This window comes from Diorhabda carinulata, chromosome 8 (assembly GCF_026250575.1).
Source record: "Diorhabda carinulata isolate Delta chromosome 8, icDioCari1.1, whole genome shotgun sequence".
Classification (NCBI taxonomy): domain Eukaryota; kingdom Metazoa; phylum Arthropoda; class Insecta; order Coleoptera; family Chrysomelidae; genus Diorhabda; species Diorhabda carinulata.
The window spans coordinates 1,427,397-1,445,759 of record NC_079467.1 but is presented as its reverse complement, the minus strand read 5'-3'; the positions used below and the strand labels follow the sequence as shown (position 1 = coordinate 1,445,759).

Here is an 18,363-nt window from a genome sequence, read left to right as displayed (position 1 = left end):
ATCCTCACACTTTTCGATAAAATTAACGCTGCAACAGAAGACCTTAGAAGATGGATGATAGAAGATAACTTGAACGCCGACTTTACAAACGAAGATATAGTGAAAGGAATCACATCTATTGAAGATGAAACATTAGAGGAGCATTCGAACGCTAAACATTCTGTCAGCTGTGACGAAGCTATATCGGCTACAAATGTTTTAATACGCTGGTGCGAAGATTGATTGCAACAACATTTTGGTTCTAAAATATCTTCAAGAAGCCATGACTTGCAGTCCCACAAAAAAAATCATGTTGAAATTAATGCCTAAACTAATTATGTGTGTATGTTTTTCAACTGTTTATAGGCTAGTTGTTGATAATGAAAGACAGTAGATTTTTCTTGAGTACATACATGATTATAAACATGATTATATTCGATCAAAAACAGGCACTGTAAGCTTGGACTACAAGCCACTGTTTGGATGTAAATGGATCATAAATTTAGATACTAAAACTTACTAAATATTCGTGATTAATTTCCTCGTTACTGTAGGTTTCACTCTTCTCGCTAACTGATGACAGTGTCTCTCCTGTCACGGTATCGTTGTAACTACTGGGGGCATACATTTCAATTGTTGCTGATTTGCTAGTTTGGTTATTTTGTTCTGGAAATTGGTATTTATTAAGTGTATTTAAATTATACATTTAGGCGAGAAATAAAAAATATGGTAGTAATTAGAAAAGTAATTATTGAATTGAAATAAACAAAAAACAAAACAAACCTCTAATTCTTTTAGCTCTCCTTTTTAACATACAACCAGTAACCAAGGCAATATTAATAAACAAAAGAATAACGCCTATGACGGACACGCTGATTATGACTATTCTAGGTAAATCTTGTTTTTCTAAAATATCCTCAGGAATGACTTTCTGAGCTTCTTCATTTCCAACAAATACTAAAGAAAAAAAAATCAATAATAATTACCTGTGAGGCGTTTTTTTGATCGTCGGTGTAAACAACATCCAACAAGAAGGATGTTCATTATAATCAATAAGACACCAACGATAGTTCCGAGGATAATGAGGAATCCAGGAAAATTTCTTATATTCCTTTCATCCAGACTCGAGGAGGTGTAAGATGGAGGGACTTCATCTGTTAGTAGTTAGTTGGTAATAACAGTTAGCATGGAAAACAATGAAAAATATTTAGTTCAAACATACAATGTATTGGTAGAGTTTAATGTAAAACAACGCTAAACGAAGCTATCTTAATATAAATCTTAAAAATAGGAATGGAAAAAGATGGTTAGAAATTAATAAAAATAGAACCAAAAATTTATTTCTTAGAAAAATAAAAACGAATATACTTGTAAAACCGAATAAAATTCCATGTCACTTAGATTATTCAGTCTATTCTATGTGTTTAACTTAATCCTGAAGCCTTTATGGTATGTTAGAGTTGAGATATTACGTGGGTTCCTTTTTCCACAACAGTTTCTATTCTCTCCTATCTTGTGCCATCTTATTCCTCGATTTTTTTCTGCTTAATTTCTTCTGCCTAGCTTCCTCCTCGGCGGTCTTCCTTTCTTTTTTTGATAAGTTCATGATTCATATATCTTTCTTATTAACCGTTCTTCTCCCAATCTCATAACATGACCAAACCATCTCCATTATCCTTCTTCTATTTTGTTGTGAATTGGTTTTCAATTCAAATTTTGAAACTCGCTCTAACCTAACCTAAATTTGTATTTTATCAACTTCTGAACTTTGAATGGTTTTTAATACAATAATGAAAATAGGCTGTTAATAGGAATTTAATGATAAGTTGAATTATTGTTTATTGATGACAATTTGCGATCAGAAATCTATCAATAGAAGAATGTACTGATGTTCAAATAGTATGCCGAAATTTTCTGCCTTTTTTCATAAAGGCATCTAATGTATTTTGCGTTTTTCTTTTGCCTTCTGTTAGAAATTGTTGGTAAGTGGATAAAGCATCTATAACACCCTGTCTTGCTTATGAACTGTCAAAATTTGGATCATTTTCAACAAATTCATCATTAAAATTGCTTGAACTATTTCTTCGACGTCTTCCACATTTACCTAATGTAAACCTGTCTGTTAAGCTAATTCCACTATTTCATCCATATCGACAGACTGTCTAATGTTTTCGCTCTTACTTAAATCTGGCCAAATCTTCTTCTATAATCCTCTCAAAGATCTTTCTGTTATCTCATTCCAAGAAAGGTTTATGGACTTTCTACAGTATACATGATATTCTAGTTTTTTCAAATTCCTCTTATCGATTGCTTCGTTTCCGTCTGTTTTCTAACATATCCTTAAATGTTCGCCACAAGAAATAAGGTTAAGACCATTGGTTGGATTGAAGCAGTTGTGTTAGGTGGCTTTTATAATAAATCGATTGTTTAGAAACTTTATCTCTGAACAAACTATAAAAAAACTTCTTTTTCTTAATGTAGTTACAAACAAATCTTTGAATCAATAGCAGGTTACTTATATGATTTTGAATAACTCACCTGACGTCTTTGCTGATAATAAATCTGGTATAAACTTGCTGCTACCTAATTTGTTAGACGCCATTATCGAGAACACATATTGTGTGTTGATATCCAAATCTTTAACCACGTGAGTGGTGACGTTATCGCCAACGACATCTTCATATTTATATCCTTCGTCATCAACTTTCCTATACCGTATTCTATAAGAAGCCTTCATGCCACCATCGAATCCAGGAGTCCAGCCTAAAGTGACGCTATCATGTGTTACATTAAGCACAGTTAAAAGAGTGGGAGTATCAGGTGCAGAAGTTACTTCTAGGCGTAATGATTTTGTAGAAAAACTTATTTCATTTCGAGCTACGCATTCGTAGTTACCGTAGTCAGCGGAAGTTACGTGCGTGATGTATAGGGTTGATTCAGATACTAGTTGATCGATCTAAAATAAAAAAAGTAACTTTACAATAATCAAACTAACGAAGGAATATCTCTAGAGGATTCGACGTCATTCTGTTGGGGAACCAATGTTTTTAAAATAATACCTTCAAATAAATTCATTCATATCTTGAGTACACAGCGTTGGATTAAGAAGTAGTGGGACTAAAAGCGACTAGGGGCCTACTTCAGAATAAAAAAGAAATCAAAATCAGCTTAAAATTTTCAAAATGTAATATAATAGTTTTAAATTAAATATAAATTATAAGAAAAAATAAATTAAATTTGTGAAAAAAATGCTATGGATCCAATAGTACCTGTTCGAGGCTTGGGACTCTAGCCCCCCCCCCTAAACACTACCTAAGCCCGCCGCTGCTTGAATATACCGATTGTAACAGCTTACGAGGACATTTATGGTTTGGAAGTTTTTCAAAGAAACAGTTTCTAAGTATAGGCAATCTAAACCTCACCTAAAATCGACAACTTATTCTCTGATGAATTGGGGTGAAACTCGCCAAGTAACTGAGATTGATTTCTCAATTAATATACCATATTATTGCACAAATATTTAGGGATGTACCTTTACAAAATTCGGTTGGTGCAGTTTCAAGATACTGCTCGGAAGCTTGACTTCGTAAACCAGATGTTTGAGGGACGTTTACTAACATCTTGTTTTACGTACCCTATATTCGCCTAATGTGATCGTATGGGCTGCGATATCAACGCGAGTAATTATGGGCCCCTACTTTTTTTAAGATGAAAGAGGACGCACAGTTATAGTGAATTCAAAATGTTATGAGTAGATTATAGACGAATTCTTCGTGCCTGAGCGGCAGAACGTGGTTCCAGGAGGTCGGAGTCACCTAACACACGTCCAATAGAACTATGCCACGAGTTCGTGAAATTTTTTAACACCAGCCAACTTTTTCCTGCACAGTTATGTCAAATCTAAAGTTTAAGCTAAACAATTGATTTCACTGACAACTGCCGAGCCATCACAAGCAATTTTAGTGCTCAATTGAAAGAATGTCATTAGCGCGACATTATATATTTGGATGATGTTATTTTCAAGAAATAAATTTTCAAGCAATGTTTTTGTTTTAAAGATAGTTAGGTTGAATAACATTAACCAACTTTTTCATATACCTGGGATTTTATTGTGATAACTTACTTAATAATGTTTGTTTTATTTTACCATTGAAGGGTTAAAATAAAATACTAACCTGTGTATAAGTAGTATAATACTTTCCAGTTGTATTTGGATTGATGGGTGATCCATTTCTGGCCCAAGTATATCTCGCCAATGGCGACGCATGACTTCTACAAATTAATTTTCCAGTTTCACCTGCATCACTGGCGAATTTGATGAATTGAGGATTAGTGTCAATTTCGGGTTTATCTGGAAAAAGAAACGTATTCCTAATCTTCTTCATATATTTTTTAAGGTTTATATGTTATTTGACAACTCTACTTACGTTTAACAATCAACATAACTTCTTTGGAGGAAGAGTTTCCAACTCCATTGTTAACAGTACAAATGAAATTACCGAGGTCTTCTCTGGTAACACTTGCTATTCGGAGGTAAGATGTTCCGTTCTTATCGTACATTACGGATGTTCTAGCTGCAAAATCGGGAAAATCGTCCCTTTTCCACGTAATTGTGTCATCAGCAAGAGGGTTACCATCAGCAGAACAGGAAAGTGTCGCATCTTCTTTTGGTTCAGCAATAACGTTTCCACTAGTTTGAATTATTGATGCAGAATCTGAAGGATAATGTAATTTTTTAGGGGTTTATATAAATAAGGGAATACCAATACGAGTTGATGACAAATGCGAATAGAAAAGAAAATTTTTTGCCTCGAAATTTCAATATCTATGGATAGATATCCATTCTTAAATGAATAATTATAAAGAATCTAACCTCAGTATGAATAGAATCACTTGTCAAAGACTATAGATAGTCGATTTTTGAGAGTACATATAACCTACCTGTTTGAAATATGAAGCACTACGATGTTCTGACATAATAATTTAAAATTAGGCTCTTTACACAAATGTAAACCAGACAGAGATAAAACCTATTGTGTTGGGAACCATTGGTATCTGTTTATTATCTAGTTAAGTGAAACAAAATGCCCAATATTTTACTCTCCATTAACGTATCACTTCGGATTACTTCTAATTTTTGTATTACATGTATTACATTACATGTAATGAAATACATGAAATATTTATACTCATATACAGTCATAACAAATTGCGAATTTTTTAAGGATTTCTAAAATTATCTAAGGGTTGAGTTGAGTGTCTATTTTAGTCGGTTGCAGAAGTGAAAGTTGAAAAGTTTGCGCTCGACTTTAGTCCACACCACGGAACATTCGTCTGATGGGATGTAGCCGGGAAAGCCTTACTGGCTCGATTATATGACGGTGCCGCATTTAAAGAGGCAAAGAAAAATATTCCATTTGGATAATACTTACATTGAACAGTAACATTTACAGTGGTGATGGTACTTCCTTGAGAATTCAAAGCTTCACACATATACGTTCCAGCATCATTCCTACTCAATTTGGTTATATTTAGAACATGTCCCTCTGAAACAATCCTCTCGATTCCATTCGCAGAACTTTGTGGAGTTATTGGTAAACCATCTTTAGTCCAAGTGTATGCAATATTAGCAGGATTGCCATCAGCTTTTAAATATATTATGAGTGGTTCGTTTTCAATGCCAGTAACAGTGACTTCGTTGTTTGGATCAAACACTGGTTCATCTGAAAATTTCAAATTGCATGAATAAAATATAATTTCATTCAACTGGTAACTGGATTTGGTAAGAATTAGTAAATCAATATAGACTTACACAACACCTGAAGAGTTATAGCATCATGTACGGATCGAGATAGAGCTTCGTTGTTCGCTTGACAAGTATACACTATACCATTCATTTGTTCGGTTACATTAATTTTCATTTCAATGGTAGATACCGTACCACCATGTAGTCCAGGTTTAGTAGTATTCATCAAACCAAGTACGGGAATGCCTTGTTTCCACCAAGATAACTTTGCAGGTGGATTACTGGAGCTTGAATCACAGATCAATGTTCCTTCTTCGTTGGGCTTAAGTTCTTCCGGTTCCTGCCGAATTCTGACGTGATCGGGGGGAACTGAAAATCATTTGAAATGAATTCCAGTTGTTAAATGAGGATTAATTGCAGAAGAAAGAAAGAAAATTAATGGAAATAGATGAATTTTAACATACTTACAATATACACTCATATTCAAAGTTTCAATCAAAGGTATTTCAGTTGCAGAATTGGCGGCTTCACATTTGTACACGGCTCCGTTATCAGTGATATTTGTCAAGATAGTGATTTCTGCTGTTGTAATTTTATCACTCGTTCGTACAGTGGAATGAATTTTCTTATCGTTTTTATACCACGTGATCGTAGCTAATGGGTTTCCTCCAGAGGAAGTACACGAAATCTTTTGGATTGTACCAGCTGGGATATGTGAATCTTTTGTGAAACCTTGGATTATTGGGTGACCAGGTGGATCTAAAATAGTTATTTATGTATTAGTTAGGGAGTCTTAGCACTGGTAACTGAAGTATTGAATGAAAAATACTTATATCTTATCAATTTTTAATGGGCTATTAAAGCTTTAATAGTCGAGAGCTGGTTCTTGTGCAACATGAAACTTTGTGTAAGTTTCCTCTAAAATTTATTAAATATAAAATTGAAGACCTAGTTAGTAAGTGGCGGGGCATTATCAACAGTCAAACATTTCTAGCAATTTTCTTTTGCTTGTTCCTGAAATGAAAAATCAACGTGTCTAAAATGTTGTCAGTTGCGTTTATAATTTTTTTATTGAATAAAATGTATTGGAGGCACGCTGAAACTTGTACAGATTGATATTTGCAAATAAAGAAATATATTTTGAGGTTAACAGACCGTGCCACCGGGTCTTTATAACTGCCAGGACACGTGAAACGTTGCGCGCGACTAGGAGCAGAAACCCCACCTACCAGCCACTTACCCAAAAAGTTTCTTGTTGTCTCAAGCACCTACTAAATTTGTCCACGTGCTTTTCGAGTATGAAAATAAAGAAAAATTAGCCTTATCATGATTAATACTTACATAAAACATTAACATGATGAGTAGATCCGACATTTTCCGTAAGTTGCATATTGAAAGCTTGACAATTTACCAATAAAAACTTCCGATGTGGTTCAATAACAACAGTAATATTAGAAGTAGTGATCCATCCGCCTTCTGGTGAAATAATTTGTCTTGATGTAGCGTTACGAATATTTCTTCCATTTACTACCCACTTAATTTCTGCAGACGGATTGGAATTGGCTGTGGTACAAGTTAATGGTACCGGATCACCTACTCTTGCTTCTGTAGGCCCGGATATAGTAACATGATCTGGAGAAACTGCAAAAATATTTTACTCAAAAAATCAAGGTTTATAAGCTGTAAACTGCATTTAATGCATATCCTAATGGAATTGGCTTCAAAATGATATAAACAACCTTTTTAAGCTTATTTACAATACGTGCTAATTAGGGGTAACTGATCCTTATAAAAGGTTATCTATCTGTTCCACCACCGTCATTTATATATCAAACATCGACCGAAACATATCTCCGTGAAGACCAAATGGGAATTCTACCTGAAAATGGACACAATAAGTAATAAAACAGCTCAAGCGGTCACTCAACGAGAAATGTCCAGTGCGCTGAAGATGAGTCATCAAAGCCGCGATTTCGGAAGAATAAGGTGCTGTGAGTGACAGAAGAAGACTTAGGGCAGCTTATATTGAGCCATATACTACCATAAAAATAATCTTCGGTACTTGCCTTCTATCTCTTACAACTCGCTAAAACTTTTGTACGTTTATATCATGCACGCGCAAAAAAAAATTAAAAAAAAACCCAATTTAACAAATTCTTAGTTATATAACAAAAACAAAAAATTCTATAATTATATTGTAAATACAAAAATATAAATGAGGACTTACATAAAACTGTCATTTGAACTTCTGCCTTCAATGGTGATTTTGACATTATATTGCTGGCTTCACATTTATATTTGGCCTTATTATCACTGGCATCAGCAGTAAATGAATAAATATTTTCTGATATCCTTCCTGATGTCCTATAAGCCATTCTAATCTGTTCTCCATTTTTGTACCAAATGAGTTGAGCTGGAGGGTTTCCACCTCTGCATCTACATACGAGTCCAACAGTTTGCCCCCTTCGAACTGTCTCCCCTTCGCCATATCCCTCGATGTAGGGCATAGCTGTGAAAACTTAATATGTATGAATTCGTCTAAAATAGTCTCGAATATATCGAGAAAGCAGAGCTTTCAACTGAAGAGGCTTGAAGCTGCTCCAGTTGCCACTTTTGATAAATTTAGATATTTGACTAAAACGTAATACAATTTTTAGCAAACAGAATTTAGAATATAAAAAATTACACTTTATGCATATACGAGTGCCGTTTTTTTACACCCTCCGATAGACTAGAATTAAAAGACAAGTTCATATAAAATAATAATTTTATTACCAAAAGATTGGTACTTTTCGACATAATCACCGAAGGGATTGAGACATTTGTCATATCTGCGGATAAGCTTCTCAATATCATCTTTAAAGAAAGTTGCCACCATTGAATTCAAGTAGCGTACAAAACAGACGTTGAGACTTTTGGAAATTCCATAGACAAACCAGAAATGGTGAATTTGCGATTTTCTTCAACCTTTCTGTCAACTCGTTTAACCAGTTCATCTGAAACGACATATTAGCGTCCTTGGCCCCCTTCATCATACATACATCATCATTACGGCCATCTTTAAACCATTGGACACCATTCACGCACAACACCATCACTCATGAAGTTTTTTCCATACACACGACTCATTCTCCGATAGATTTCTGCAGCACTATGACCCTCAGCCTGTAGAAAACGAATCACATTTCGCAATTCACACTTGGCGGGAGCATCAATAATGGCAGACGTTGTAGCACAACGCCGACTGACGCCTGATTGTAAAAAATGGCGGAGTGTTTAGTGCGAGAGCTTCGCAGTCGTTTACAGCGCACGTCCGCTTTCTTCTGCCCGCGTAGTGTCTGCACGAAGCGATCGGAGATTGAAAAAAAAACGGCCTTTTTTAGTCTATAAAGCTGTTGGTTTCTATTTGACGAAAGAAATTCGAATTTGAAATATCACATACCTGGTGGATATAGAACGCTAAGTTGAACAGTTGTTCTGAAGGGAATATCTTGCGATAATGCTTCATGTCTAGCTTCACAAGTGTATTCTGCAAAATCATCTTCAGCTGTTGGTTTAAGAGTTATTCTTGAATGAGTATCGTATCGCGTTACACGTTTGTCTTTGTTCTGCGCCAATACCTCGATGACTTGGTCTTCACGACTCGCTACAGAAAAAAATCAATAAAAGGCGAGGTTGTTGCGTATAATTAGAGTACAGCATTATTTTCAATTTGGTAGTATTGCTATTTCCTATTCTTACAACTGAACAATGAGATTTTTTTTCAATATTTCTGGATTAATCTCAACCAAAAAGTTAGCACAAGGCATCTCATTTTTAGTATAATCCAGATCTTTTATTCTATTAAGATCAGAAATAGAAGGCTGAGTAAATTATAATGATAAAACTTTTCAGAATTCAAACCATCTAACCAGTTGAGTCTCATCGATAATTCTCCAGAAATATGTTTAAAACCTTTTGCTTCCTTCTAGATTTTTTGTTCTTTTGTGGAAGAAGTTTAAATAAAATATTTCAGTTTATGTTTATATATAATCATACTGAATATTATTTTACTTATATTTACTTACGTATATTGATCTCCACATTGCCTCTGTACCAAACAATTTTGGCTGCAGGTTTTGCATTCTTAACCCTACATTCCAAAGCAAATTCTTGATTTTCTTTTATCTCAATTTTCGAATTTGGAGCATGATCTAATATCTCTACCGACGATGGAGGGGCTAAAACAAAAAAAAACAATTTTTTATTGATTATCAGAATTGAAATTAATGATATACGGAGAATTGGGAATCAAAATATGTGATAGTTAGACAAAAATTGACGATCTGCTGCTACCTAATGAATAACAGCTTTCAACTTGAAGAAAAGACGCAATATTATTTATCCCAAAGGCATTAAGTTCATCTAAAGTAACATTAAAGCTGAGCAAACAATTATCTTCAGCATATTTTCAAATATAAAATGAATATATACATTTTTAACCCCATCTATTATACAATCTGTCTTTATGAAGGGCAATAAGTATATGGTATGAATGTTAAGAAAAAACATGACAGGGATTGTTCCAATAAACATACCCTAACATAATCCAAAGTTTTGGTTAATGAAATTTGCAGTCCTTTCATAGAAACAGCAGAGTAGTGAAACTAAGAGTCAACGGGGATAAATCGAAGTTCATGATAATAATACTACAAAGGAAAAGAGCAATGAGAAATCTTCCAATACAACTGAATAAAAAAAAAGTTATGATTCCAATCGTTTTTACAGCTTAGTGTTTCTCAATGGTAAAATATTTTGGATATTTCATCCGAATGCATATTCCAGATTTAATAACTTTTTTTTTGTTGAAGGTTTCGGCTTATACCAGATGACTCCTTCTATGAACATTCTAAGTGTGGTTGTTTTTTCACCCTACGACATTCCAATTTCAGTTCTTTATTATCTTCTAGAACCATCCTTGTACCATTTCAAGTGTAGTTTTTGTTTTGACTCCATCTGTTTTTACATTTTATTGTTTGTCTAAGATAAACTTTTTTGAGCATATCATCCTAATGGATATTCCAGATTTAATCACTTTTTTTAGGGAAGTATCGGTTCATCCCTAGTGAGTGCTCTGAGCTACAAAAGAAGAAATATTTCTTGGCCAAGCTCCAACAACAAGAAGCTTAAATTTATTATTTCGTATTTTGTCATGGATATTGTATCGAATAAATACATAATATGTTCATTTCAAAAGCTTAGAACAAGTTCAAAGTTTTATATATTTTGGGGTGGTTATCAATGACGACTGTGAAGGGAAGTAAACACTGAATGTGATAATAACAAAAACACGAATAAAAAAAATCAGATCCAAAGGCTGGGTCACATAGATGCCAAATTTTAAAAGAAAAAAAAAGAACAAGAAGGAACAAGAAAAAAAGGAAGACCAAGAAAAAGATGATACGCGGACGTGATTGAAGACTTATGAGAGAGAGAGAAATTGAGGACTGGAAAAAGGAAGCGAAAAATAGGAAACAGTGGAATAGGATCGTTTTCAAGCTATGAGTCTAAAAGGCCTGCGTGTAGCACCTATATACATATTACAGATATGTTGACCTACAGCGCTTCAATTTTCTCATCTCGGAATTGGTTGGTTGACGAGCACATCAAGATGTACTTTGACTTTACTGGACTTTACCGAACTTCTTCTCCTTTACTGGTTGAATACTTAGATCACTCGCAGTTACGTCATTGAAATATAACACGGGGTGTTTTACCTTGAAATCTTTCCAAAATGGCTAGATTTGAGTTGGTTGTAGTGCCCCATAATTGGATACCATATGTCCAGATGAGCTTGAGCAATAAAATTTTGATGGATACAAGTTTTTGCCAATTTAATCTAGATTCAAGATGTATGCCAATTGACTTAGTAAATTTTACAGAAGACCAATTATCTGTTCTATTTCTTATTGTTATATGAATTGATTTATAAGGATGGTTCCAGAAGTACCTGGAGATGGCGCTAGATTTATAGACACCACGTTGTTTAGTACTTGTTTGGCAGCCATTCATAGTGGACTGAAGTGGTCATCGTTATGTGATAATACAATATTTTCATTTGAAAGTCTTTAGCTCAACCAATATAAAAGATGAATTAGATTCTACTCTGGGTGAGACGGTTCCTTCGTTATCAACAGAAAAATATTGGGTAACAGAGTTAAATCGAGGCCGTATGACCTGCGAAGACCAGCATCGCAGAGATCGTCCGAATGAGTTGACAATTCCAGAAATGTTGAAGAAAATCAACTGGAAGATCGTCGACTGGAAGTGCGCAAGCTAGACGTAGTAGGCATTTCAAAAAGGCAGTACACCGCACGCATATTGAATAAAAATTTGAACATCTGTTTTCATTTTCATTTGTCTGTTCAGTGCAGTCTGTAAGTTGTGAAATGTCTTGTTAAATCTAAGTGTGATGAAGTATCATCGGCATACGTGGTTAAACGTGTACCCTGATCGGCTTCTCAAAGGACATCGGTCTTTGGTAACAACGCTACCACGAACTATATGAGTGATGATGTAGTGGTAGTATACAGTGTGTTCAGTATTTCCTCTTTACGACTATAGCAAGCTTAATTATTTTGATATGCTATTTGTTAAAATTGTCTGTTTACTAATTTTGTGACTAAGTGCAAGATTTTATCACCTTATACAAAATTCGTATAAGTATTCGAAAGAAATTAACAGTGTTTTTGTATGTTGATCTTCTGGATGAATGAGCGTTACATGTTAGTGATTATTTGAAAAGCTTTGATTCAGTATTGAAGAGCGGGCATCATTAACATAATTTTTATATCAAAGTAATTTAAATAATAGTAAAATCGTAGAGACTCTCGACGATTTTGTTCCACTTGCCGTATTTCACGTCTAATACACTATCTTGTTTTAAAACCTTTTAAGTCTGTTTATTCATATTCCCGCATTTGAAACGGCGATGTAAAAGTATTTTTTTTTCTCATTCAAATTCTCCTTTCACCTTTTTTATTTACATATACACAGCTGAAAGGATTCGAAATGTATATTATACAAATGTAACGAGCTCATTATACGAATACTGTACTTACAGTGGTAGTGTATATGAAAGTAACAAACGATTAAAAATAAATGATTTGACAGCAATTATTCGAAATAGCCTATATTAATTTCATCCTCATTATCATTAATTGAATTATATATAATTTATGAGATTCATTATTTTCTTTCGGATGAAGTTTCTTTCATTTTTGGAAAACCATATCTTTTCAAAACATCAAATCTAGTAAAATATGCTTTCAAATTAAATGCAATCTGATATTCTGTGTACGATCACAAAGATGGTAACATGAAATTTGAAAGTTCACATTCACAAAAAAAATTTGAGAAAAGTATTAAAATACATTGCCCGGGCAATTTTATTTCTTAAAATTAATATCGTCCAAATGTAAACTGTTGCAAATGATGGCATTTTGTGGCGGATATTTTCTTTCAATTGTGCCAAGGAAGTCGGTTTTTTAGCATTAATTTTAGATATGACATAACCCCATAGAAAAAAGTGCATAGGTGTTAAATCGATACTGTGTGAAGGCCAATTTATGTCACCCCTCCTAGAGAAATAATTGCAGGAACTCTTAGCGTGGACCTGTGTGAAGTAGCTCCATCCAGCTGGAACCATATGCTTTGTTTATAACATCTAATATCTATACCTAAAGCTCTGAATTCACTGTAACTGCGTGTCTCATTTCAATTTAAAAAAAGGTAAGGGCCTCTAATTCCTTCATACGGCCACTTTAGGCGAATATATGGGTGGTTCATGATGTTTGTATTGTGGATTGGTTGCAGTCCAGTAGCCATAATTTTGTTTGTTGACCTGTCCATTAAGATAAAAATGAGCTTCATCCGAAAACTTTGCCAATTATCTAGCTAGTACAAATGGAAACCCCTTCGAGGTTATACCAGCAGAATACAGTTTCTTCAAGAATTATGCAGACCCTGATATATGATTTGAGTTTATAAAAGAATTCGTCCTGGACGTCCAGATGTAGACACAAGGATTGTGGACCTGCGAGCTATAATTTACAGTCCAGATTCTACTAGTTAGTCCAAAATAAACTTGGATGAGGAATCTAGAAATCTGCCAAAAAGACTCAAACCTAAAGAAGTTATCTGGAACCAATTTCATTCCAATGAGTTCCCAATATCATTTTCAAAATTGAAGCATTTACTGGAATTGAAAATGGTATCACCAGCTTATTGTCAATCATTCCATAACTTGCCCCATGATGACTAAACTTATATGTATATACGTAGGGCAGACATCTCAGTATTTAGAAAATAGACTAGAAGGTCATCATGAAAACGAAAATGCTATAAATGATAAAAAAGACATAAATACGACGTAATTGATTACTGCTACGTATTTGAGATGTAAGGACATGAGAAAAAATTATTTTTTTTAATAGAACAAATTTCTATTTTGATATGATTCTTATTTTGAAAATTTGATCATGATGCAGATGATCCATTGATTGATATAAATACGCAAATTTTCAGTGTCAATATTATATACTGATAAAAACTGAAATAAGTTGAAACGTCAATTTTTATCTGTTTTTCGAAAATTATTAGAAAAAACTAATTTTAAAACAGAAGAGACCTAAAATCAAGAATATTTAAAAGCATACTCATATTTTTATAGTGTGATTATTTATTTGTTTTTTCGTTATAGTTGATTGGTTGTAAGAAATTTTGATTGAAAAACGGAAACAACTACGTTCAAAGATATGTTCAAATTCGGAGTTTTTTACTGGGGGAACGAAATTAATTTCCCCGATTTCGGGAGGGTTCGATGTAGAAAGGGGTTTTCTTCGCTGATATGAATACGAGCGACCAAATCAAAACAAACTAAACTAAATCGAAAAATTCCTCGGCAAATAACACGTTCCTCTGGGCCTTGAATTAAGAATGTCAGTTCTTCAATTTTATACTCTTAAGAAGAATTTAAGTAACTCGTTTTTTGGAGCACATTTTTTTATCCTATGTTAAACAGTAATGAGTATTGAGACCGATTCATAAACTAGACTTTCCGTTTGCCGTTGCCGTTTGCTATTAAATAAGTAAATAGTTGCCGTTTGACGTCGCTGTTTGCAGATCGTTGGCGACTTTCAACATAAACGAATTTTATCTTGTTCCGTTGGCCGTTCGCACTAACAATAGAAAAGAGCCAATTACATCCGTTTACGTTTATCACGTTATTTTGTTTCTCTTTCTGTTGTTTGTTTGTTTATGGTGGTCTTTTGGCTTTGCTTGTTTTATCTTCGTTATTTTCGATAATATCGTCCATAAATACAAATAAAAACAGAAAATTTCCACGAAAATGAAAAGCAAACGTCACCTGCGAACGGCAACGGTAAACAGAAAGTCAAGTTAATGAATCGGCCTTTAGTTTTCTATTCATGAAAGCCAATCGAAAAACGTTTTATTCATCTATGAATTTCATTAATATGATACTGCCTTGCTGGACGTATTTCTTTAACTTATAAATACCAACAGATGTGTTACTAATAGACCAAAAAGAAAATTCAAATATCTTCTTTCTTTTGTACAAGGAGACGAAAATGTAGAGGTATAACAAAATTGATTATCCATTACAACAAGAGTAAAACTGCCAAACGATTCTACAGAATTAGAAACAGTAAAATACATTAACTTTTACGTAGATTCTTTTCCTACAGCATTTTGTTAGAGGAATTTGGCAAAAACAACAATTATAGAAAACAGTTTGTTTCATTTTCGAAGTTAAATTGAAATTTAAAGCTTTGTTTTACCTAAGTCCATTCGATATACATGAACGTCCCAGCTGGGACACAATAGTTTCTAAAAGCAATTAAATTACAATACGTTTCCAATAACTTATTCCATTACACCTGAAGTCGATAGTACTCTTCTAAGTCGAGGGGTGAAGCTCACCAATACAATAATTCCGTTTAATTGGAATTTAATATTTTATCTATACGTAGATTTGTTAATTACCGTCATGTTAATAATGAGTATTTAGAATTCTTGTCACATTTCAAGAAGAAATTAATAAAAATGAAGAATATTATCAGACTTTTGACAGGTTTGTCATGACAACCTTCCACTTGTCGACTGGCTTAATAGCTTAGAAAGATTAGAGATCAACGTTGGTGTTCCACAGGGATGCTTCTTGTCACCTAATACCGATCTTGAAGGTATTCTGGAATGGGGTGGAAGCATTCTGATTGAGTTAAATGAAGCAAAGACCCCCGCCGCTATGTTTACAAAGAATACTGGCACTGCAACTAAGGATTTGGTCCTTTCTGGACATAAAATCATCACCATCACCGCAAATTCACTTGATGGGTGATGAGGTTGGAAGCAATATGCCCTGACATAGTCACGTGGCCAATTTAGCCAAGGTAGCTTCACAAGAACTTCAAGACCAAAAAGCTATACACCTCCACAACTGATTCGCCCATCTTTAGAATCTTGTTCGCACATTTGGAGCTCGGGTTCCAAACATACCCTGAAGATGCTCGACTCAACACAGAAGAGAGCAGTTCGACTTTACGTTTACCATTTTGTGTTTTTTCACAAAACGACATCACAAATCACTAGGGAAAATAGCTTCCTGTCATCATCAATGCTTTATGTAATCAATATAAAGCAAAACTTAACTTTTATGGAAAATCTACAAGTCAAAGAAATTCCGACTATCATTGAGATATTTGTTGAAATCAATGATTACGTTTAAGCAAATGTTTGAAGGGCTTAAACGTAACTTTATCTTGGCTAAGCTAAACAGGAAATCGGAATTGGTAGAAAAACAGAAAATAATCATCTGGAGAAGAAAATAAGTCCGCAAAATGGTGGCAGCTTTGAACAAAAAGAATTCCCTTTTTTTAGAACATACGCCGGTTAACATTGGACATACAAAAAGAGATAATTAATATTAGGTATTCAAACGAAAAGGTATGAAACGATACTATGAGTATAATGAAAATCTTCATTCAAAAATAATCATCAGAGGTCTCTTTTTCTCTATCTCACTTTTTAACGAACTTAAGTATTCGCTTATCCCAGAAATCCCGTTACTGTGACAAGAATCAGTCCTCTAGTATGTGAAATCGTCGAAAGAGGTGAAGCGCTTCCCTTTGAGATGTATATCTGTTGGAAACTATTTAGTTGGAAGTCACGGTATCGTAGAGCAGATACTCAAGCTCTTCCCACTTGATCTTAATTTACGTGGAAACGCGTAGATGCGCATTTTCGTAGATCCAAATCACTCCTCTATAAGCAGCTCAAGCTGTTTACTCTTGATGGACTACGGAATGTTTTCACGGTACACTCTACTGTTACTGAGCTTTTTATGTTCCCCGAATTTCGATGAGTCGATGTTAAAACGAAGTGAATCTATTATCTTGAAGCCGCATTTTCAAATTAAAACAGGTTTGGTTGTTAAGACGTTTCGTAACTTCCAACGTGCATACCCCTCATAAAAAAATTGAGATTCTCCGCTACTGGTGATTGGATTGGAGTTTTCGTTTACCGATAACTTATTTAACATACAATTTACTCTAAAATTAAATGAGCAAATAATGTCTGTCTTATTTTAAAACCATATCAATATATTTGTTATACCTAGTTGTGTTTTGAGTTGTGATTTGTGTTATTTTTTTTTATCGAGAAACATCAGAGATAGTGGAAATAGTTTGTTAAATAGCAGACAAAATAGATAAATTCAATGAAACGGTTATTTTATGAGAGACATTATTTTAACACAAAATTGTATGTACATAAAATGTCCACTTCACGTGAGTACATTTACGATTCGACAGGTGTTTTTAGTTTGCTCATAATATTTGCTTTTTAAATGTATCCAGGGTCAACACTAATGGTTGGTGACAGTATGTTTAGATATAGGAATCAGGTGGATATAAATTAATTGTATATGCACAATATTATAATTTATATTCTTTATATAAACACGGTCTTCTCAAACATTTATATATATATATATATATATATATATATATATATATATATATATATATATATATATATATATATATATCAAGGTCAAGATATTTGAAACTTTACATAAAATAGTGTCGTGCCAATCTTAAAATCTTGCCGTGACACTCTTTTATATAACCTACAATGAGACTTGAGAATAATCTTAGACTCTAGGTGATTTCAAGTGAGAGACTCCGAAACTCAAGACAACAACAACAATCACAACGCTAGAGAAAAAGAAAACGTTTACAACAGTAAAAGAGGTTATTCCGAATCGAAAAAAGACGTCGAACCGCAGTCCTCATCAAAGTGAGAAGTCAACCAAGTAAAACCATCGGAATCCGACGCATGTCTAGCGGTTTGGTAAAAGGGTAGCAACCTTAAAATTTGGAAGAGCCGGCAGACCGTCCACCACGCAGCCTACGGCAAAGATAACATCCAGAGTAGAGTAAGTGTATTGAATGTTTTCAGGTCTGTTGAAAGGTTTCTGGGCCTGTTCGTCCGAACTTAAGTGGTAGACTCCCAAGAAAGCAGATATAAGTCAAAGAACTGTGAGAGGTAGGTTATGGTTGACGGTTTACCAGCCCGAC

The 18,363-nt window shown here is 34.1% G+C and overlaps 1 protein-coding gene across 2 annotated transcripts in view; it reads right to left on the bottom strand.

Moving 5' to 3' along the window:
- The window catches only part of LOC130897560 (nephrin), a 363,213-nt gene that overhangs the window by 8,252 nt on the left and 336,598 nt on the right, over positions 1–18,363 (bottom strand). For both annotated transcript variants that reach the window (XM_057806483.1, XM_057806485.1), the window contains 12 exons: positions 9,793–9,945; positions 9,168–9,371; positions 7,953–8,234; positions 7,067–7,366; positions 6,194–6,484; positions 5,792–6,094; positions 5,412–5,702; positions 4,407–4,694; positions 4,155–4,330; positions 2,518–2,935; positions 763–936; positions 500–645 (listed from right to left, as the gene is read on the bottom strand). In XM_057806483.1, the coding sequence (XP_057662466.1) occupies positions 500–645; positions 763–936; positions 2,518–2,935; positions 4,155–4,330; positions 4,407–4,694; positions 5,412–5,702; positions 5,792–6,094; positions 6,194–6,484; positions 7,067–7,366; positions 7,953–8,234; positions 9,168–9,371; positions 9,793–9,945 (3,026 nt within the window). The remainder of the gene's footprint in view (positions 1–499; positions 646–762; positions 937–2,517; positions 2,936–4,154; positions 4,331–4,406; positions 4,695–5,411; positions 5,703–5,791; positions 6,095–6,193; positions 6,485–7,066; positions 7,367–7,952; positions 8,235–9,167; positions 9,372–9,792; positions 9,946–18,363) is intronic.